The sequence below is a fragment of the Narcine bancroftii genome, chromosome 7, assembly GCF_036971445.1.
Source record: "Narcine bancroftii isolate sNarBan1 chromosome 7, sNarBan1.hap1, whole genome shotgun sequence".
NCBI classification, from domain to species: Eukaryota; Metazoa; Chordata; class Chondrichthyes; order Torpediniformes; family Narcinidae; genus Narcine; species Narcine bancroftii.
The window spans coordinates 215,366,030-215,389,933 of record NC_091475.1 but is presented as its reverse complement, the minus strand read 5'-3'; the positions used below and the strand labels follow the sequence as shown (position 1 = coordinate 215,389,933).

The following is a 23,904-nucleotide window of genomic DNA, read 5'->3' as shown; positions in this document are numbered from 1 at the left end:
CCCTTACTCTCCTTTTGCTCTTAATATACCTGTAGAAACCCTTGGGATTTTCCTTCACATTGTCGCCAAAGCCACCTCACGTCTTCTTTTTCCTTCCTGATTTCTTTCTTGAAGATTTTCTTGCATTTTTTTTACTCCTCAAGTATTTCATTTGCTCCATGTTGCTGATACCTGTTATCCACCTCTCTCTTCTTCCAAACCAGATCCCCAATATCCCTTGAGAACCAAGGCTCCCTTTGCCTGTTAACCTTGCCTTTAATCCTGATAGGAATATACAAACCCTGTACTCTCAACATTTCACCTTTGAAGGTCCTCCACTTACCTCACACATCCTTGCCCAAAAACAACTTATCCCAATGCACACATTCTAGGTTCTTTCTCATTTCATCAAAATTGGCCTTTCTCCAATTTAGATTCTCAACATGAGGCTCAGACCTATCCTTCTCCTTAATTAACATGAAACTAATGGCATCATGATCACTGGACCCAAAATTTAAAATACTTCCATCAAATCCTTCCCTCATTCTTCCCTGATTCTGGCCTGTTTAAGCTTTCCCTGTAACTCAGTTCCTAAAGTCCGGGCCAATCTTCTCTGCACTCTTTCAATCTTTTTGATATCTTTCCTGTAGTTCGGTGAACAAAACTGCACACAATCCTCCAAATTTGACCTCACCGATGTCTTAAACAACTTTACCATAACATCCGACTCCTGTACTCAATACTTTGATTTATGAAGGCCAATATGCCAAAAGCTCTCTTTACAACCCTGTGATGCCACTTTCATGGAATTATGTATTTGTATTCCCAGATCCCTCTGTCCTACTTCACTTCCCATTGCCTATAAGATAGTGGGGGGGGGAGGGAGTTATAAAATCCTGTCCTTACCTTGCCTCATCTCCTGCACCTTTTCTTCAGCATCTGCTCACCAAAGCCTCTCGAGCTAAAGCCTCAAAGTATCCTACCCTGAGCCACTCCACTTGTGTTTCGCCTCTTTTTCACTGGCTAGAAGTAATTGGCCATTGGAGAGCTTCAAGCGAACACTTACCAATCCCACTGACGGGATTGTGCTTGGAATCAGTTTGCTCCACCCCTCGCTTGCAGCCTGTTCCCAGAGTCCCAGGTTGAGATCTAAAAGAACACTAGGGTTCGGGTTAGACGAGCCTCTCCATTTGGTGCTCAGTACCTGCGTGCCCCTCCACCTATCTTTTTATTATCTGTAAACTTAGCCACAAATCCATTTATTATACAATCCAAATCATTAACATACCACATAAAAAGAAGTGGTCCCAACACTGACCCCTGCAGATCACCGCTGGTCATCAGTAGCCAACCAGAATAGGTTTCCCAAGCTCTGTTTCCGGCTGGACAGCTAATGCTCTACCCTTGCTTGTATCCTTCCTGGAATTCCACGGGCTCCCATATGGTTCAACAGCCTCAGGTGTTGCACCTTGTCAAAGGCCTTTTAACAGTCCAAAAATACAACATTCCCTGCATCTCCATTGTCCAGCCTGCTTGTGGTTTCTTCAGCCTGCAGTAAAACATTTTGCTCATACCTTGATGAAGGGCTCAAGCCTGCAACGTCGATTCTGTATCTTTCACTTTGGTACATAAAGGACACTGTTTGGTGTGCTGAGTTTCTCCAACATTGTGTTTTTACCTTGACCATGGTGTCTGCAGACTTTCATGTTTTCCACCAACCTTGTCGCCCGTAAGTCACGTGTGCTATGTTAACTACAGATAACCAACGTTTGACATTGTTTTCAAATCCTGCTTGTGGTTCCCTATATCATCAAACTGAATGATAATGCAGTAAATTGGATCAGCAAATCTGCAAAAGAGTGGGTTGCAGTGGACGGCAAGTTCAAGGTCATTATTATTATCCAATTGTATCAGTATAACTGGACAAAACACCGTTTCTTCGGTCCTTGGTGTAAAAACATGCAAACACAGAGACATAGCGCACATGTTTACAAGCAATTTGTATGCAGTACATGTATCAATAAATATAGTTGCTAGTGGGATCTGGACCATGTGGAAAATGATGGCAGAGCAGGGGCATCCTCGCTGGGACCTCATTTCTGTGAAGGCACTCGCTGTCTTCCTTACCGTAGAGAAAGTTAAAAAATTTCATTCTAAATGTAGTGTTACATGACAATATTGATTCATAAAGAGGTCTGTTTAGATTTTTTTTGACCTACAGCACGGTAACAGGTCATTTTGGCCCTCGAGCCCGTGCTGCCCAGTTACACCCAATTGACCTCAACCCCTGGTACGTTTTGAAGGGTGGGAGGAAACCAGAGCACCCGGAAGAAACCCACACAGACTCAGGAAGAACGTATAAATTCCTTACAGATAGTGCTGGATTCAAACCCCAGTCCCTTACACTCTAACAGCACAGCACTAAGTGCGCCACCCCATTTTGGCACAAGCTGAGGGTGGTGAGAGTGTAGATTGATCTACCACTGAAAGTGGTAGATTCGGGTTTAACATTTTCATCACCATTACAAGGTTGGGAGGGATATGGAGTTTCATTGTCTATGGGCATCTTGATGAGACCAGATGGAATAATGGTTTGGCACAGACTAGATGGGCTGAAGAGCTCAAAGCTGTGCTGCAGTGTTCCATGGAAGTAGGAGTAATCTGGGAAACTATTGGCCAGTGATATGAAAACTGGGAGAGAAGACTTAGGGATAGGATTTTACACAATTGAAAAGTCTTGGTCAGATCCAGAAAGAATTGAGACTCTGTTATGGTCATGTAATAAATACATAAAATACACAAAGAGGTGCCACGAACCCAGTCCCCCACCAAAAAGAGAAAGAGAATCAAAAGAGGTAAAGCACGAAAGTGCAGACACCGTGGTTGAAGAAAAAACACAAGCATTGTGTTCAAAAGAGAGTCCGTTCAGAGTTGCTGATTGTCCGTGAATTTGCCTCCAGTGCTCACGTAACTTCAGCCCCTGTACAACCTCCTGTTCATTCCAGCACAAGGCAATCGCGAGCTTGTCAAAGGCCTGAATAGTTCATGTAGATAACATCCGTGTGGACTATCCTTGAATAATCCCTGTCTAAACAAGTGAAGACCAACACAAAAAAGCCATTCAAAGTCTCCGCCATTTCCACGTTACCCAATATCAATTCCCCCCTTCTCATCCTCCAAGGGACCTACATTCATTTTAGCCACCCTTTTCCGCTTGATATAATTATAATATAATTATAAACTTTTACTGGTTGTTTTTACATTTTGTGCGAATCTTTTCTTATCGTCTAACTTCCCTTTCTTTATTGCTCGCTTCATAGTTCTTTGTTGCTTTTTAACATTTTCCCAATCTTCTCATTTCCCACAGTACTTGGCGACTTTGTACACACAAGCTTTTAGTTTGATGCCTTCCTTGATTTCCTCAGTTATCCACAGCTGTCTGTCCCCACCCTGACTGTCCTTCTTTTAACTGGAACATAATTTTGATGAGCACCATGAAAAAGCTCTGAAAGTCTTCCATTATTCTTCAACCGCCCCTCCATGTACATTGATTAAGGAAGCTTTCCTGGACACATTTGATGAACTCATCCAGCCCCTTTACAATATGGATGTCCAGTCAATGTGGAAAGTGAAAAATCATTTTCTGTCACAGCCTTTTGTTGCCACTGACTGCTGTCTGTCTACAAATTTGCTCCACCAGTTCTTGCTGACTAGTGGGTGGACTGTAATACAATCTCATAAATGTAATCATTCCTTTCTCATTCCTCAGTTCCACACATATAGTCTCAGTAGACAAGCCCTCCAGTCTGTCCTGTCTGAGCACTGCTGTGACATTTTCCCTGTCTAGTAATGCCACCACGACCTCTTTCATCCCTTCCTCTCAATCACATCTAATACATTGGAACTAATTTAATCCTTCTGGAGCAGCATGAACAAACAGTCCCTCAAGGATATTGGTTTCTTCTCCAATTCAGAAGCAAGCCATCCTACTGGAAGAGGCTGCCCCACTTCTCTGGAAGAGAAGCCAGTAATCCATATATCTCAAGCCCTCTCCTTAGCTATGTATTAAGATGCGTTATCCTCCTATTTGTATCCTCACCAGCACGTGCCATGGTTAGTCATACTGAGATCACAACCCTGGAAGTCCTTTACTTTAACTTTGCACCTAACTCCCTGAACCCACTTTCCAGGACCTCATCATCCTTTCTGCCTTTGTCATTGGTCCCTAAGTGGACTATGACATCTGGTTGCTCATTCTCTCACTTGAGAACACCATGAACTTGATTTGAAACATCCATGGCCCTGGCACCTGGGAAGCCACATTCCATCCAGAGTCTTGATCTCACCCACTGAACCTCCTATCTGTTCCCCGTACCATTGAATTTCCTATCACTGCAGCTTACCTCTTCTTCCCCCTTCCTTTTGAGCCAAAGGGCCAGACTCCATGCCAGAGGCCAAACAGCTCTTGCTTGTCCCTGGTAGATGGTCACCTCCAACAGTAGCCAGAACAGTATATGTGTTATTGAAGGGAACAGCTACAGGAGTACCCTGCACTCGTAGCCTGACCCCCTTCCCTCTCCCAGCTACCTGCCTCCAAGGTGTGACGGCTTCCCTCAGAATGATGTGGAGTTCATCCAGCTCCAGTTCTCTAACGCGGTCTATAAGGAATTGCAGCTTGATGCGCATTTCACGGGTGTAGTTATCAGGGACACTCGTGGGTTCTCCGATTTCCCACATCATGAAAGAGTACACCACTTCCCTACCTGCTATTCCCATTGCTCACCCAGTAGAATGAGAAAACGACCTTGCCAACGCGCGCACGCACACACACACACACTTGACAACTTTTTACAGGAACACAAATAAGATGTCTTGTCGGGCTGCATCATTGCGTGTTACAGTAGCTGCAAAACATTGGGCCAGAAGTCAGTCACTGGGTCACCAAAAGAGCCAAGAAGATCACTAAGGTCTCCCTTGCTCAAAAAATTCTAGAAGACTGTTTCTATCCAGCACACAGGATCTTTGACCCACTATCATGAGGAAGGAGGTACAGGGGCATCAACATCAGGATGGCTAGGCTGAGGAATGGCTTCTTCCCACAGGCTGTGAGATTGATGAACAGTATCCAGGAACAGAGTGAATCATCCCAAAATATTTATATCTATTGACTTTAAATTATCCATTTGTGTATACATGCAGTTATTATGTACTGTGTATGTGTGTGCATCGTGGTCCAGAGAAACACTGTTTTGACGGTTTGAATGTGTACAGACAGAAGATGATGGGCTTGAACAGTGGCCACTCTCCTTTTCCTCTCTGAATCTCCGAGCCAAACCCAGTGCCAGAAGCGTGGCTGTTACGGCTTCATCCTTCATGTCCTCCTTGTCCTTTCCTTATCAGAGCCTCTTTTGTGGAACTCTGAACTTTTGCCTGTCCCTGTCTTCTTCTTGAGGTATTGCCATTTGCTCAGATTCAATTTGGGATCTGCTTATTGGAGCAAAGTCTGGAATTGGCACCCCAGTAGCCACCTGCGGTTCTAATCCCAGCCCACCATTTGTACCATTCACTTGAATCGGCTCTTCAGTTGGTCTCCTGTGCTGCTCAGGAAGGCAGTTGATAGCCCGAAGGACTCTACTCACCCAGACCATTGTCTGTTTGACCTATTGCCCTCCGGTAGATAATACAGGTCCATTAAATCATGGACAAATAGGAACAGTTTCTATCCCAGAGCCATTCGAGAATTAAACTCTGCCAATTTGTAATGTTTTAATGCTGTTGGTTTTCTTGTTTTTCATGCTTGTGTGTGTTGTATCTGTGAACTTCAGCAGGCCTTCATTGTAAATAGCAGATTCCTGAATGATCAGTGAACCAAAGACACTGCCTTACTTTTTTGTGCATTTTTTGTACAGTAATGTTGTAAGATGGTTATAATGGAACATCAAACCTGTGCGAAATTTGATGATTATTATTCGAGCAATGGGAGTTGGTGAGTCACATACAGTCTGGAGGGGAGAAACCACTGAACTTAAATGAGCTAAACTAAACAAACCAACCATAACACGAACCTTTGACCGATCATGTTTTTTGCAGCCAAAACATCTTTATCCATAAACAAGAGTAAAGAGGGGAGGGAGAGGTGGGCACGTTGACTCACCAACTCCCTTTGATCGAATAATAATCATCAAACCACACAGGTAAGTGCTCATTTAACTCTTCATTATTCTTCACAATGTGCGTTGGTTCGCCAACATGAGAGTTTGGAGCTCAGTGGCTTATCCCCTTCGGGTGGTCCGACAGAACATAACTAGTTCCATGGGTCCCCTTCCTGCGGTCTTGTTCAATCCGCTGCGTGTAGGATGGGAGCCGTGAAACTCAGCCCCTTTGAGTTTAAAGGTTTATTGTAGAACTTATTGAAGGTTCTCTCATTGCTCCATCCCACCTGGCGAAGGACATCCTATATAGGGACCTCGGCCTATTGGCTGCCAAGGTCGCTGCTGCTCTAGTTGAATGGGACCCAAAGTGAGAAATAGCCTCTCAAGTCACTCTCATGAGCTCCCGCAGCCATCTGGCCAAAATCTGGGGGATAGCCCGCTGATGCAGTTTCTTATAGCATATAGAGGTATTTCTCATTTCATCTAATATTGTTTTGTACATACATCATATCTTTTTAAACAATCCAACACACATAATCTTTCCTCTTCTCTGTTTGCATACAATGAAAATTTCTGCCTGTTATGTCTCAGTATGCCTGTAACTTGAATGCTTGCACAGTCCTCCTACCAATGGATATAATCCATTTTAATGTGAGAAAAATTTTGTACCCTCTGGACCGATGTCAAAAAAGCTTATGGGACGGGCTACGTAAATCCAAACTGGAAGTTGGTGACAGTAGCCTTAGATAGTCCAAAACAATCTTTACGTCTCAAATGTCCTTATATCGGGGTACCGGAGGATGCAAGTGGAACACTCCTTTCATAAATTTTTTGATCAAGGGTTGTTCATCATCTCATGCTCAGAGTCCTGGAACGTCAAGAAAGCAGCCAGTGCATTCTTTGCTGTATTCATCACACTGTAGCAGTTCCCCTGCACATAGAACATATCGGTTAGAAAACTCAGTTTGCCTCCGATAGAGGCTGACTTCAATCAGTCCGATTTGTGCACAGTACTTTTTCCATTTCCCCACATAGGATGCATACTGTTTCTGAGTAGACTTTCTCCAAGATGCCCGCAGGATGTCCAGAGTTCGAGGCTGCAGAATGTTTATGTCGATCCTTGCTCTATCTTTGGCACAGGTTGGATTAGCAGACTTCTGCTTTTCATGAATACCAACGGACTCCCCGCCACAAGCCTAAAGAGTACAGGGAACTAACACTGGGAAAGCCAATTAGGTACTACCAGCAATTCCGAGAAACCGTCCTCCTGTATCTTATTCAGGCACTTCGCGAACGGGGGAAACACATAGAAGTTAAATTTTCACCAGTCTAGGGTAAAGGCATCAATGGCCTCCGCTTGGGGATCCAGCAGCCAGGACACAAACCTCGGACGGAACCTAGGCATTAAGCCTGGATGCAAACAAATCTATCTCCAACATGCCAAAGGTGTCTGCGAACCGTTTAAAATATTTCTTACCCAGACTCCACTCAGTGCTATCATTGAATTTCCTGGACATCAGGTCCACCTGTACATTGATCCAACCCAGCAGGTAGGCGGCAGTAACCCAAATGTTTCTTTGAATACATCAGCGCCAAGTCTCAATGGCTAACTTGTTACAGGAAGGAGATTTGAGTCCTCTCATATTATTGAAGTAGGCCACAGCTGAAGTGTTATCTAACCTCAGCAGTATATAAACGTCAGCTTACCTCGCACAAAAAGACTTTAGTGCTAGAAACCCTGCTAGCATTTCCAAATAATTGATGCCTAATTTTGAGGCCTCCCTGAGCTCTATGTCCATCCATCTGCCCCCAGTAGAGACCTTTAGATTCGTGGCTCCCCAACCTTTACGATTGGCATCTGACCTGATCTCCTGGTCCACCTTTCTGAGCTCAATCCTCGCGTAAGCCTGCGAGATAAAGTGAAGGTAGATTTCTGTTGCCTGATCCCACACCCAGCGGAGGTAGATTGGCATCACTGCTCCTCAGCTGGATTTTTGGCACTAATGAAGTGTTACGGGGGCTCTTCTTGGAGCCCTTCCTCCTCAGTCTCTTGCCGTCCTGCCTCAGCCCCAGCCCCTCATCGAGACCCGGGAACCTCCCACCGGTAGTCCCGGAATTTTTACCGCTCCCCTCCTTCTCCAGAGGGCTCATTCAGGGGTTTGACTCCATTTTTGTAGCTCACTCTCTGCGATCTCCCTTAGGGCTCTGCTCCTGCACCCCCACTATTTTAGCACATTTTTGGGGTCACTCTACTACAATTCCCCACTGATTCAGCACTTTTTTGCTCCCACGCTAAAAAACACATGCTGCTCCTCTCGTCAACAATGTGCATGTGCAGATGGGATCTCACGCTGGCAAACCAACGTACATTGGGAAGAATAATATGAAGGTTTGCTCTGTGATGCCGTTGCAAACACCAATTTTCATGGCTTGTTCATGACAATAAATTCTGATTCTGGATGACTACCTCCCATCAAATTCCCATCAGATCTCTCCAGTCACATCAGCCTTCTTCTCCTGACAGTACCAAACCTGAATATTTCCATGGTTCTTGCAGTTTATTTGGCATCGTTACTGATGAGCAATGACCACCTTCATTTCAGATCCTATCTGGAATCGAAACTCATTTGAGACAGATGCGGATTTGCCAGCCGGCTGGATGAGGGTACGTGACACGTCAGGGACCTACTACTGGCACATTCCCACAGGGACCACTCAGTGGGAGCCACCAGCTCTCATCGGCGACCAGAACGAGGGCTCCCGGAAACCTTCCATTATGTCACAGTGCACAACCCCCTTGGAGGAACAGCAGGTAAGTACGCTGACCCACTCCAGAGAAAGTCATCGGCTGTTCCTTCTTGGCTTTGTGTATGTTTATGAACTCATCTGCACCACTGTTGGAGATTTTGGAATTAGAGGGCATATGGGAAGAAATTTGAGGGAGCTGAGAGTCAATTTTTCCATTTATAGGGTGATCTATATCTCCCTGAGGAATCTATGAAGATGGTACATTTACAATTTTTAGCAGGGATTTGGACTGGTTTCTGGATAGGAAAAGTGGGGAAGGAAATGCAAGGCCAGCTTAGAGTACCAACTGGGCCAGTATGGATGCTGACTTCTCAGAGATGACACTGCACCATCGCTGTTTTACAGCAGAATACAAAGCAAGATGCCAGACTGGGTGATAGATCATTGCTAGTGAGAGTGTGGAGAGTTGGTCTACTTGTGTGTGACGGCATTGATAGAAGTGGCTGCTGCAAAGTCCTTGAAACACAATCTCCTCCTCACACCAGTGACATAGTTCCTCATGTGAGAGTGGAGCAGGAGAGGTGGTTGGTGTTGTGGGTCATTGGAAAAGGGAGGGTGGAGTTTGGGATATGTTGGTCCATTAGTCTTCACTGCAGGAATTATTCAGAACCAAGGATGTCTTTCTGCAGTCATATCGAGCCAGAGAGACCACATCTAGAGTTTTGTGGGCAATTTTGCTCTTGTTATCTGAGGAAGGATGTTCTTTCCATGGTAGGAACACAACAATGACTTTCCTGGGATTGCAGGACTGATTACCGAGAAGAAATTGGGTTCATTTGGCTTCTTTTCACTGGAGTTCAGAAAAATGAGAGCAACTTTGAGAGACCTGTAAAATTCTGGCAGGATTAGACAGACCTGGGAGGATGTTCCCAATAGCTGGATATCACAGCCACAGGAGATGGGTACACCATTTATAAAAGGATCTGGAGAAATCTTTTCATCCAAAGTGGGATGAACATTAATTCCCTCCCACAGAAGCTGTGGAGACAATATCATTAAATATATTCAAGATATATTTCTCGAAGAATGAGGGGAGAAGGTGGGAGATATAGATGATCAGTCATGATCGAAGAGTTAGCCCAAGAAGTTAAATGACTCACTCCTGCTCCTGTCTTGGGGTTATCTAACACAAAAACACCAGTTCAATACTGGCCATCGAAACCTTCATGATTCATGTGTTTGTCCAGGTGCTTCTTAAAAGTTGTGGAAGTCTCTGCTTCCAGCTCAGGCATCGTGTCCAGATTCCAGCCACCTTTCCTCAGATCAGCTCCCAAATCCTTTTATCCCATTATTTCCAACAAAGGTGTTGGATGTGAGGAATGGTTGGTTAGGAGCTTGGATGTCACAGAGAGGATGGATGGTTCAGATTTTAGAGTAATGCATCACATCACATACAGTCCTGAGATTCTTTTTCCTGCTGGTGAGGCAGAATTCCATTAATTGGTCGTGCAAAAAATCTGTCCACAGTGTGGAAACAAATAAAGAACTGTAAACAGATAATGAATGTAAAAAAATGTACAATGCAGAGAAATAAATCCATAAAGGGCAGAAGTCAGAGTCCTTAAATGAGTCCCTGATTGAGTTTGTTGTGGAGGAGTCTGATGGTGGAGGGGGAGCAGCTGTTCCTGAACCTGGTGGTGCGAGTCTTGTGGCCCCGAGACCTCTTTCCTGGTGGCAGCAGCGAGAATAGAGCGTGTGCTGGGTGGTGGGGGTCATTAATGATTGCTGCTGCTCTCCAACGGCATCGTTCCCTGTAAATGTTCTCGATGGTGGGGAGGGTTTTGCCTGTGTGATGTCCTGGGCTGTGTCCACTACCTTTTGCAGGGCTTTTCGCTCAGGGGTATTGGTGTTCCCATACCAGACCATCTTGCAGCCGGTCAGCATACTTTCCACCACACCTGTATAGACATTTGCCAGGGTTTCTGGTGTCAAACCTCTGCAAACTCATGAGGAAGTAGAGGCGATGACGTGCTTTTTTCACAATGCCATTAGTGTGTTGGGTCCAGGAAAGATCCTCTGAGATCATGACTTCCAAGAACCTAAATTTGCTCTCCTCTCCATCTCTGATCCCCCAAAGATCAGTGGATTGTAAACCTCTGGCTTCCCCTTCCTGAAGTCAACAATCAGCTCCTTAGTTTTGGTCACACTGAGTGCAAGGTTGTTGTTGGTGACACCATTCAGCCAAGTTTTCAATCTCCCTCCTGTTCGCTGACTCATCCCCTTCCTTTATACAACCCACTCCTGTGGTATCATCAGCGAATTTGTAGATGACGTTATTGTTGTACCCAGGGACACAGTCATAGGTGTTAACTGAGTAGAGCAGGGGGCTCAGAACAGCCGTGTTGCTCCGGTACTGATGGAGATTGTGGAGAAGTTCTTACCAATCCTCACTAATTATGGTCTGCTTGGAGTCTGCTGATCAGTTTTGAGGGGATGGGTTCTATCTAGTTATTCTTGATTTAAATACCACATGCTTTCCCTGTATCTCCTCCCTAACTCTGCTCCCTCATTGATCTTATTGATTCCCATGTGTTCTGAACTGTGTCATTTTCTTGCAGCTGACTTGGACCAGTTTCTCTGCAGGCGATAAGTCCAATGATGCCAGCATTTGGAAGGCAAGTCACTGACTGTCATCAAACAGCAGGGACTATAGGGCAGATGGTGTACAGAGGGACCTTGAGGTGCAAGTCCACAGCTCCCTGAAAATGGTGACACAGGGATAGGTTAGTGGAGAAAGTGATTTGGCTTCTTTGCTTCCATAGTCAGGGGGATTGAGTATGAGGTCAGACATCATGTAGAAGACATTTGGAATATTATGTGCAGGTCTGTTCATCCCACAACAGAAATGATTGATACAGAGTTGTGGGGAGAGAGTGGGACTAGTTTGGAGATGGATGCAGGGCTGTGGAGAGAGAGTGAGGCAGTGGGATCAGATTGAGAATTGAAATGGCTGTGGGAAGAGAGGAGCAGGAGCATTATTATGGGGATTGTTTCAGGGCTATGAGATTAGTTTGGGGATATATGGCTGTGGGAGTGATTGGGGCAGTGGGATTAGTTTGGGGATTGATACAGTTGAGGGGAGTGATTGGGTCAGTGGGATTAGTTTGGGGATTGATACGGCTGTGGCAGGGATTGGGGCAGCGGGATTAGTTTGGGGATTGATATGGCTGTGGCAGGGATTGGGGCAGCGGGATTAGTTAGGGGATATATGGCTGTGGGAGGGATAGGGGCAGAGGGATTAGTTTGGGGATTGATACAGGGCTGCAGGAAGAGAGTAGGACATTGGGGGAACAGCAGCACAGTCCGGGGTCTTCGGTCCATAAAGTTGTGCTAACCGATATCAGCCTTGATCAATCTAACCCTCACAGCCTGTTCCATGTGTCAATCTAGAGGTTTTTAAATGTCCCTATTGTACCAGTCTCCACCACCACCTTGACAATACATTCCAGACACTCACCACCCTCCGTATTTACAAAAAACTATCTCTGACATCTCCAAGAAATTTCTTCACTCATTTGAAACAGATGTCCTCCAGTATTGGCCATTGCCTTGGAAAAAGGAGCTGGGTGACCACTTTAGCTGTGTTTCTCATAATTTTATACACCTCTACTATGTTCCCTTTCATCTTCTATCACTGAAAAGTTCGTTTAACCTTTCCTTAGAAGATGTGTTCTCTAATGCAGGCCACATCCTCGATGCACCCTCTCCAAAGCTTTCACACACCCTCATCCTTCCTAATATTGGTGCCCACCACACACATACGACTCGTTGGTCTATAATTCCCACCTTTAGACAGAAGCAGATTCAGCCATTTGACCCATCAAGTGTGCTCTACCGTTCGATTCATGGCTGATGTAATGTTTCTCTCAACCCCATTCTCCAATGCCACAGGCTCCTATCTTGTTTAGCAGACTCGTTTATGCTGCCTTGTCAAAGACCTTTTGAAAATACAAGTAAATAACATCCACTGACTCTCCTTTGTCTACCTGCTCATTACTTTATGAAAGAATTCTAACACATCTTCAAATTTAAATGTAGACAAATAGCACAGTAACGGGCCCACAGGCCCGTGCCCACTAATTTACATCCCTGGTACATTTCGAATGGCGGGAGGAAACTGGAGCCCCTGGGGAAACCCACACAGACATGGGGAGAACATAACAATTCCTTACAGACAGTGCAGAATTCGAATCCTGGTCCCGATCGCTGGTAGTGTAAAGGCGTTGTGCTAACCACTATACCTACGGTGTCAGGCAAGGTCTCGGCTGAAGAAAATTATGCTGATTTGCCGATTTTATTATGTGCTTCCACGTCCCCTGAAACTTGCCCACCACCCGCCTACAATTTCCTGTCTTGTGCCTCTCTCCCTTCTTAAAGAGTGGAGTGACGTTGGCAGTTTTTAGTCCACTGGATCGATTTGCAGCAATATAAGACCTTGGTTAGACACTAGTTGGAATATTAAGTTTAGTTCTGGTCATCTCACTACAGGAATGATGTGGATGCTGTAGTGAGAGTGCAGAAGAGATGCTGCCTGGATTGGAGAGCATGCCTTAAGAGGGTAGGCTGTGTGAACTTGGGCTTTTCTCCTTGGAGGGACAGAGAATGAGAGGTGACGTGACGGAGGTGTACACGCTGATGAGAGGCTTTGTCGTGTGGATGGGCAGAGGCTTTTCCCCAAGGCTGAAATGGCTAACACCAGGAGGCAAAGTTTTAGGGTGCTTGGGAGTAAGTACAGGGGCTTGTAAGAGGCAAATAGGGGTGGGTGCATGGAATATGCTGCGAGAGAGAGATAGGTACGTGGAGCTGAGAAAAATGGAGGCTATTCAGTCGGGAAATTCCAGCCAGTTGGTAGAGTAGGCCTATATGTTGGAGATTTGAATGTTCTATGTTTTATTTCTGACTCTATCAATTCTAAGACCATAAAACCAGAATTCACAAGACCATTAGACATTGGAGCAGAAAAAGGCCATTCAGCCCATTGAGACTGCTTGGCCATTTTAATCAGGATGTAATCCATTTCCCTAGTCAACCCCACTGCCCAGCCTTCTCCCTTTAACCTTTCATGCCCTGGCTAATCAAGAACTGATCAATCTCTGCCTTAAATACACCCAATGACCCTGTGGCAACAAATTTCATAGATTCACCACCCTTTGGCTGAAGAAATTCCTCTGCATCTCTGTTCTAAGTGGCTGTCCTTCAATCATGAAGTTGTGCTCTCTTATCCTTGACTCAAACTTTGTACATCTACTCTGTCCACACCTTTCAACATATAAAATGTTTCAATGAGATCCCCCCTCATTCTCCCAAATTCCAATGAGTACAGGCCAAAAGCTGTAAAATCCTCCTCATGATAACCCTTTCATTCCCGAATCAACCTAGTGAACCTCCTCTGAACCCTCTTCAACTTCAGCACATCTTTTCTTAAATTTGGAGCCCAAATCAGATCACAATCCTCCACGTGAGGTCTCACCAGTGCCTTATAAAGCCTCAGCATCACATCCCTGCTCCGATATTCTATTCCTCTTGGAACGAAGGCCAGCATTACATTTTCCTTCTTCACCACCAACTCAACCTGCAAGTTTACCTTCAGGCTGTCCTGCATGAGGACTCCCATGTCCCTTTGCATCTGAGTATTTTCAATTTTCTCCCCAATTAAAAAGTAATCTGCCTGATTATTTTTTTCTACCAAAGAGCATGACCGTATACATTCGATCCTGTATTTCATTTGCCACTTCTCTGCCCCTTCTCCTAATCTGTCTAAGACCTTCGGCACCCTTTGTGTTTCCTCAACACTCCCTGCTCCTCCATCTCCATTCATATCATCTGCAAACTTGGCCACAAAGCCGTTCTTTCCATAATCCAAATCATTAATATACAACATGAAACGAAGTGGCTCTATCACTGACCCCTGTGACAGCCAATCAGAATATGATCCCTGTATTCCAACTCTGCTTCCTGCCAATCAGCCAATGCTCTCCCCACACTAGTATGTTTCCTGTTATACATGGGCTCTTACCTTGTTCAGTAGCCTCACGTGTGGCACCTTGTCAAAGGCCTTCTGAAAATCCAAATACACAACCACTGCAACTCCTTTATCTAGAAGTCAAACAGAAAAGTCTGTAGACATTATGATTGATGTAAAAACACAATACTGGAGAACCTCAGCAGGTTAAACTGTATTTTGTATAGCAATGATAAATATATAGAACCAATGTTTCAGGCTTGAGCCCTTCATCAAGGAAAGCTCCCGAACAAAATGGTCAATCTCCTTTATCTAGCCTGCTTGTTACTTAGAACAAAGAACACTGCAGCCCAGTATAGGTGCTTCTGCCCACAACCTGGATATACCTACCGACCTTATAACCCTTGATTTTTCTTCCATCCATGTGCCTGTCTAAAAGTATCCTCAATGCCCCTAATGTTTCAACCTCCACCACCATCCCTGGCAAGACATTCCAGGCACCCAAAACTCTGGGTTAAAAAAAAACTTACCCCTCATGTCCCGCTAAACTTCCCTCCCTTCACTTTGTACACATGTCCTCTGGTGTTTGCTGATCCTGCCATGGGATCCTGCTCTCTGCTGGCTGTCTACCTCTATTCAGTTGCCTCATATCCTCATTCATTGTAAGTAGAAAAGTCCCAGTTCTGCTAACCTTGCTTCATGAGAGATACTTTCCTATCCAGGCAACATCCTGGTAAATTTCCTCTGCACCCACTCCATAGCTTCCACATCCTTCCTGTAATGAGATGACCAGAACTAACAATATTTTAAGTGTGGCATCACCAGAGATCTATAGAGCTCCAACACACCTCATGATTCTTAAACTTAATCCTTGACTAATCAAGCCCAGCATCCCATAGGCCTTCTTAAACTATCCTATCAAGCAGTGTGGCAACTTTGAGGGATGTATGGATTTGGATTCTCAAGGTCCCTCTGTTTTTCCACATATATAAGTATCAAACCATGTATTCTCCCATTACCCAGATTGAACTCCATCTGCCACTTTTCCACTCAACTCTACATCCTGTCAACGACAACCTTCAGCACCATCCACTTTTCTTCCAACCTTTGTATCATGCACAAACTTACAGACCCATCCCTCTACATCTTCGTTGAGTTCATTTATAAAAATCACAAAGAGCAGGGATCCCAGAACAGATCCCTGTGGACTCAACTAGTCACCGACCTCCAGGCAGAATACTTTCCTTCCACTACTACTCTCTCCTTTCTACTGCAAGCCAATTTTTTTTTCCACAGAGCCAAAATTCCATGGATCCCATGCCTCATGACTTTCTGAACATGAGGGACCTTATGAAATGCCTTGCTAAAATCCATGTAGATCAAATCTACCAACCTATCTTACCTTGTTCAGTAGCCTCACGTGTGGCACCTTGTCAAAGGCCTTCTCATCAATGTCTTATGTTACCTCCTCAAAAAACTCAATTAGTCCCGTGAGGCAGGACTTTCCCTTCAAAAAGCCATGCTGACTATCCCTGAGTAGACTGGACTCCAAATGCTCATCGATCCTGTCCTGAAGAATCCTCCCCAATAACTCACACCACTGGCGTATAATTCCCAGGATTCTCCCTATTATCTTGTTTAAACAAGGGGACCTCATTTGCCATTCTCCAATCCTCTGGCACCTCCCCTGTGGCCAAAGGAGGATGCAAAAATCATTGCCAACACCCCAGCTATCTCTTCCCTCCTTCCCATAGAAACCTGGAGTGTATTGCGTGCAGTCCTAGGAACAGATCAATTCTATTATTTGTAAGAAGATCCAGCACTTCCTCTTTCTTAATCTCAATATCTCATAAGCATGTTCTATTCTGGCCTCACCCTGATCCATGTTGTTTTCTCTGTGAACATTGAATCAAAGTTTTCATTTAGAACCTCCCCAAACTCCTCTGCCCCCAGGCACGTTGTCTCCTTTATCTGCTTTACCGTCACTCTCGACATCCCTCTTCTTCACGCATGCATAGATTGCCTTAGGTTTTCCATAATCCTCTTGCCAAGATCTGGTCAGGCCTCCTTCTAGCTCTCCTCAGTCCTTTCTTAACCTCCTTCCTGGCTACAGTATAATTCTCATGAACCCTTCCTGTTTCCTGCTTCTTTCTTCCCCTTAATTAGCTGCCTTACCTGTTTTGTCAACCACACTTCCCTTTCCCTTGCATCATTTTCCTCTGTCTGTGAACAAACCCATCCAGAACACCATGCAAGTGGTACCTAAACATCCTCCACATTACTCTGGGCCTTCTCCCGAGAACATTTCTTCCCAATTTGCTCTCCCTAGGTCCTGCCTTATCCCTTCGTAAGTTCCCTTCCCCAGTTAAACACTTTATTAGTTGTATGATTTTGTTATTGTCCATAGCTCGGCTAAACTCAGGGAGTTGTGGTCACTGTCACCAAAATGCTCCCCCACCAAGAGGCCTATCACCTGACCAGGTTCATTTCCCCAGAACCAGATTCTCCTCTCGTCGCCAGTCCACATACTATGTCAGGAATCCTTCTTGGACACACCTAACAAATTCAACTCCATCGATATCTCTTGCATTCAGCAGTGTTGGTCGATATTTGGGAAGTCGACATCTCCCATCACAACAACCCTGTAATTTCTGCACCATTCCAAAATCTGCCTCCTTATCTGTTCCTCCGGGGGCCTATCGACTACTCCCAATAAAGAGATTGCTCCATTCCTATTTCTGACTTCCACCCACACTGAGTCTGTAGACTCTGCTTCCACAGCATCCTCCCTTTCTCCAGCTGTGATACTATCCCTGACCAGTAATACTGCTGCCCCCTCCCACTTCTTTCATCTCCAATCCATCACTTTTAAAATATCTAAACCCTTTCTTCTTCTTCAAAAATTTCCAATGGGTATGTCAAGCAAGATTTTCCCTTCAGAAAACCATGCTTGCTTTCCCTATCTTGTCATATGCCTCCCAGTACTCCATAACTCCGACCTCAAGAATCTGCATACTCACTTCCTCATGCAAATCATTTATAAAAATAACAAAGATCCCACATGAGATCCCTGCAGGACTCCACTAGTTACTGACCTCCAGGAATGTTCGTTCCATCTACTACTATGCTTTCTGCAGGCAATCCAACTCCGTATCAAGCAACTAATGTTCCTTGGATGCCTTGCCTCATGACATTCTGAATGAGCCTCCCATTGTGAAATGCTCACTGAACTCCATATACACCACATCCACCACCAAACCTTCATCAATTTCCTTTGTCACCTCCTCAAAAACCTCACTTAAGCTTGTGTGTCATAACCTGGCACTTACAAAGCCATGCTGACGATCCCTGAGAAGACAATGCTTCTAAATGCTTGTAAATCCTGTCCCAAAGAATATACCCCAATATTTTGCCCACCACTGATGTAAGACTCACAGATTTATAATTTCTAGGTTTCTCCCTGAACCTTTCTTAAACAGTCATTTGCCAATCCTCCAGTGCCAGGTAGGATGCAAATATCATTACCAATGCTCCATCAATCTATTCCCTTGCTTCCTGTAATAACCTGGGGTATATACCATCTGATTTGGGGGAATCATAGAACATTACAGCACAGAAACTGGTCCTTCAGTGTTCTAGTCCAGACCAAACTATTATTCTACTGGTCCCACCGACCTGCACCCGGACCAAACCCTCCCATCTGTGTATGTCCAATTCTTCTTAAATATTAAAATTGAACCTTCATTCACCAATTCAGCTGGAAGCTCATTCCAAACCCCCTCCATTCTCTGTGGGTAGATGTTTCCCCCCTAAACTTTTCCCCTTTCTTTCTTAACCCATGTCCTCTGGTTTGTATCTCATCTACCCTCAGAGGAAAAAGCCGACCTACATTTACTCCATCTAGCCACCTCATAATTTTAAATACCCCTATCAAACCTCCCCTCGTTCTTTGCTCCAGGAAATAAAGTCCTAACCTGTTCATCCTTTCCCTGTAACTCAGTTCCTGAAGACCAGGCAACGTCCTAGTAAATTTTCTCTGCCCTCTTTCCATCTTATTGATAACTTTCCTGTAATTAGGTGTCCAAAACTGCACACAATACTCCAAATTTGGCCTCACCAATGCCTTATATAACCATATAACAATTACAGTACAGAAACAGACCATATCGGCCCTTCTAGTCCGCACCGATTTAAGTGAACTCCACTAGTTCCACCTACCTGCTCCCTGGCCATAACCCTCAAACCCCCTCACTTCATTCCACTCATCCAACCTCTTCTTAAATGACAAAATTGACCCTGCTGCATCCACCTTTTTTGGAAGGTCATTCCACTCTGAGTGAAGAAGCTTCCTCTTCTATTACTCCTAAGGTTTTGCCCCCTAATCCTTAACTTATGACCTCTTGTTCCAATCTCCCCTACATAGTAGCATATTCACATCTACTCTAGCTATTCCCCTCATAATTTTAAATACCTCTATAAAATACCCTCTCAACCTTCTACGCTCCAATGAATAAAGACCCAGTCTACTCAATCTTTCTCCGTATTCAAGATGCTGCAATCCAGGCAACATTTTAGTAAATCTTCTCTGCACCCTTTCTACCTATTGATATCCTTCCTATAATTTGGAGACCAGAACTGCACACAATATTCCAAACTTGGCCTCACCAATGCCTTGAACAGTCTCAACATCACCTCCCAGCTCCTATATTTTATGCAATGAGTTATAAAGGCCAGCATACCAAAAGCCTTCTTCACCACCCTATCTACATGAGAATCCACCATCAAGGAACACTGAACCGTTATTCACTGCAAACGTCCTATTTTGGTTATTCTTCCCAAAATGAAGCACCTCACACTTGTCTACATTAAACTCGATCTGCCACCTTTCAGCCCATCGTTCCAAACAGTCCAAATCCTTCTGTAGTCCCCGAAAACCATCCTCACTATCCACAACTCTCCCTATTTTTGTATCGTCCACATATTTACTCACCCATTTACCCCCCCGTCCAAATCATTAATGTAAATGATGAACAACAAGGGACCCACCACTGGTGTCCACCTTCTAGCCACTGTTGAACCAATCTGACTATCTCAACATTAATCCTTAGTGACTGAACCTTCCTCACCAATCTTCCATGTGGAACCTTATTGAAGGCCTTACTGAAATCCAGATAGACCACATCTACTGCTCGACCTTCATCAACCTTTCTTGTCATCTCCTCAAAAAATTCAACCAGATTTGTCAAACATGACCTTCCCCTCACAAACCCATGTTGGGTGTCCCTGATCAATCCCTGCCCCTCTAGATACTTATACATATTATCTCTAAGAATACTTTCCATTAGATCATAAGAGAGGTGTTGGTAAAGATAGGGGCCTACAGGAAGTAAAAAATGGGAAATCTTTAAAAAGCAGATATTTTAATGCTAAGAGCATTGTAAGGAAGGTGGATGAGCTGAAGGTGTGGATATACCATGATGTGTTAGCAATTAGAAACATGAGAAAATATTACAGCGGTGCTGAGTTGTGATAGAATAGAAGGCTCATCCAGGGAGGCTATTTGGGTGGAATTGAGGAATGGGAAAGGGGAAGTTACAATTATAGGGGTGTATTATAGACCACCGAATTGGGGAACGCGAATTAGAGGAACAAATTAGTAGGGAGATAGTAGATATTTGTAATAAGCACAGGATAGTGATTTTGGGGGATTTTAATTTTCCGAATATTGATTGGGAAACCCATTCCGTGAAAGGGCTGGATGGGTTGGAGTTTGTAAAACATGTACAGGATAGCTTTTTACATCAATACATGGAAGTACCAACTAGACAGGGAGTTGTGTTGGATTTACTGTTGGGGAATGAGATGGGTCAGGTGACAGGTATGTGTGGGGGAGCACTTAAGGTCCAGTGATCATGGTGCCATTAGCATCAAGGTAATTATGGAAAAGGATAGGTCTGGGCCCAGAGTTGAAGTTTTTGAGTGGGGAAAAGCTAGGTTTGAGGAGATGCGAAAGGATTTACATGGGGTAGATTGGGACGATTTGTTTTCTGGGAAGGATGTACTAGAGAAATGGAGGGTCTTTTAAAGGAGAGATTTTAAGAGAACAAAATCTTTATACATCTGTTAGGTTGAAAGGTAAGGTCAAAAGTTTGAGAGAGCCATGCTTCTCAAGGGATATTGGAAACTTGGTTCAAAAAAAAGAGGGAGTACTATAATAAATATAAGAAACGGAAAAAAGGAGATGTTTGGGTACTATATTGAATGTAGAAAGAATCTTAAGAAAGAAATTAGGAAAACTACAAGAAGGTATGAGGTGGCTATAGCAAGCAGGGTGAAAATAAATCCAAAGGGTTTCTACAAATATGTTAATAGCAAAAGGAAAGTGAGAGATAAAATTGGTCCAATAGAGAATCAGAAAGGACAAATGTGTGTGGAGCCAAAAGAGATGGGGGAGGACTTGAACAATTTATTTTCCTCAGTATTTACTGAGGAGAAAGATATTGAACTGTGCAGGGTAAAGGAAGCAAAGGGGGTATATAATAGAGACTATAGTGTTTAAGAAAGAGGTAGTACTGGAGCTTTTGAAACATATAAAGGTGGATAAGTCTCCAGGTCCTGACAGGATTTTCCCCAGGACCTTGAGAGAAGTTAGTGAGGAAATAGCGAAGGCTCTGTCAGTGATTTTTCAAATGTCATTAGAGAGGGGTATAGTGCCGGAGGATTGGTGTGTTGTGCATGCAGTTCCTTTGTTTAAAAAGGGTTCGAGGAGCAAGCCTAGCAATTATCGGCCTATAAGTTTAATGTCTGTGTAAATTGATGGAAAGTATTCTTAGAGATAGTATATATAAGTATATGGAGAGACAGGGTTTGCTCAGGGACACTCAACACAGATTTGTGCATGGAAGGTCATGTTTGACCAATCTTGTTGAATCTTTTGAAGAGGTGACTAGGAATGTTGATAAGGGTAGAGCAGTGGATGTTGTCTATATGGACTTCAGTAAGGCCTTCAATAAGGTTCCGCATGGTAGGTTAGTTAGGAAGGCTAAGTCCTTGGGTATTAATTTGGAGATATTCAAATGGATTCAACAGTGGCTAGAAGGAAGGTGCCAGAGAGTAGTAGTAAATAATTGTTTGTCAGGATGGAGGCTGGTGACAAGCGGTATACCTCAGGGTTCAGTATTGGAACCGTGCTGTTTGTCATATATATTAATGATTTAGAGGTTGGGGGTGGTAAATTGGATAAATATGCAGATGATACTAAAATAGGGGGGAATTGTGGATGATGAAGAGGGTTTTCAAAGATTGCAGAGGGATTTAAACTGCTTAGAGGAGTGGGCAGAAAGATGGCAGATGGAGTTTAATGCTGATAAGTGTGAGGTGCTTCATTTTGGAAAGAATAATCAAAGCAAGACCTATGTGGTAAATGGGAGGGCGTTGAAGAATGCAGTGGAGCAGAAAGATCTAGGAATAACAGTGCATTGTTCCCTGAAGGTAGGAGCGTATGTGGATAGGGTGGTGAAGAAGGCCTTTAGTATGCTTGCCTATATAAATCAGTGGGTAGAATATAGGAGTTGGGAAGTGATGATGAAACTGTACAAGGCATTGGTGAGGCCAAATTTAGAGTAATGTGTGCAGTTCTGGTCACCGATTTATAGGAAGGATATTAACAAGATAGAGAGAGTGCAGAGAAGATTTACAAAAATGTTGCCTGGGTTTCAGCATCTGGAATACAAGGAAAGATTGAGCAAATTAGGTCTTTATTCCTTGGAACGTAGAAGGCTGAGAGAGGATTTGATAATGAGAGGTAGGAGAGATGGATACAAGAAGTCATGGGTTGAGAGTTGACGGGCAAAGGTTTAGGAGTAACATGAGAGGGAACTTCTTTACTCAGAGAATGGTTACTGTGTGGAATGGGCTTCTGGGAAAGGTGGTGGAGGGAGGGTCAATTTCATCATTTAAGAAAGAGTTGGATGGATGGGAGGGGGATGGAGGGATATGGGTGGAGTGCTGGTAAATGGGATTAGAGGAGGGTACTTGGATCAGTGCGGACTAGAAGGCCAAATTGGCCTGTTTCCGTGCTGTAATTGTTATATGGTTATTAGTTTACCCACCACCAATGTCAAACTTACTAGCCGAAGTTTTGTATAACTTCACCATAACATGCCAACTCAATACTTTGATTTATGAAGGCCAATATGCCAAAAGCTCTCTTTACAACCCTATTCACCTGTGACGCCACTTTCAGGGAATTATGTATCTGTATTCCCAGATCCCTCTGTTCTACCGCACTCCTCAGTGCCCGACCATTTACCGTCTATGTCCTTTCTTGGTTTGTCCTTCCAAAATGCAACATCTCACTCTTATCTGCATTAAATTCCATCTGCCATTTGGCAGCCCATGTTACCAGCTGGTCTAGATCCCCCTGCAAGCTTTGAAAACCTTTTTCTCTGTCCACAACACCTCATTCTTAGTGTTATTAGCAAACTTCCCAATTTCCCACATTATCATCCAGATCATTGATATAGATGCCATATAACCATAACCATACAACCACTTACAGAACAGAGCAGGCCAGTTCGGCCCTACTAGTCCATGCCGTAGCAAATCCCCACCCTCCTAGTCCCACTGACCAGCACCCGGTCCGTACCCCTCCAATCCCCTGCCATCCATGTAACGATTCCTTAAATGTAACCAATGATCCCGCCTCGACCACGTCTGCCGGAAGCTCATTCCACATCCCCACCACCCTCTGCGTAAAGAAATTTCCCCTCATGTTCCCCTTATAATTTTCCCCCTTCAATCTTAAACCATGTCCTCTAGTTTGAATCTCCCCCTTTCTTAATTGAAAAAGCCTATCCACATTTACTCTGTCTGTCCCTTTTAAAATCTTAAACACCTCTATCAAGTCCCCTCTCAATCTTCTACGCTCCAGAGAAAAAAGCCCCAGTCTGCACAACCTTTCCCTGTAACTCAGACCCTGAAGGATGAGGTTGAAGGCCTTAC

At 44.2% G+C, this 23,904-nt stretch overlaps 1 protein-coding gene across 5 annotated transcripts in view; it reads left to right on the top strand.

Annotated features, from left to right (window-relative positions):
- apbb1 (amyloid beta (A4) precursor protein-binding, family B, member 1 (Fe65)) overlaps window positions 1–23,904 on the top strand; it is a 109,750-nt gene that overhangs the window by 17,313 nt on the left and 68,533 nt on the right. For 3 of the 5 annotated variants that reach the window (XM_069892312.1, XM_069892310.1, XM_069892313.1), the window contains exons 2-3: window positions 8,735–8,943; window positions 11,498–11,554. In XM_069892312.1, the coding sequence (XP_069748413.1) occupies window positions 8,735–8,943; window positions 11,498–11,554 (266 nt within the window). The remainder of the gene's footprint in view (window positions 1–8,734; window positions 8,944–11,497; window positions 11,555–23,904) is intronic. The other 2 variants (XM_069892314.1, XM_069892311.1) reach the window with 1 other exon arrangement.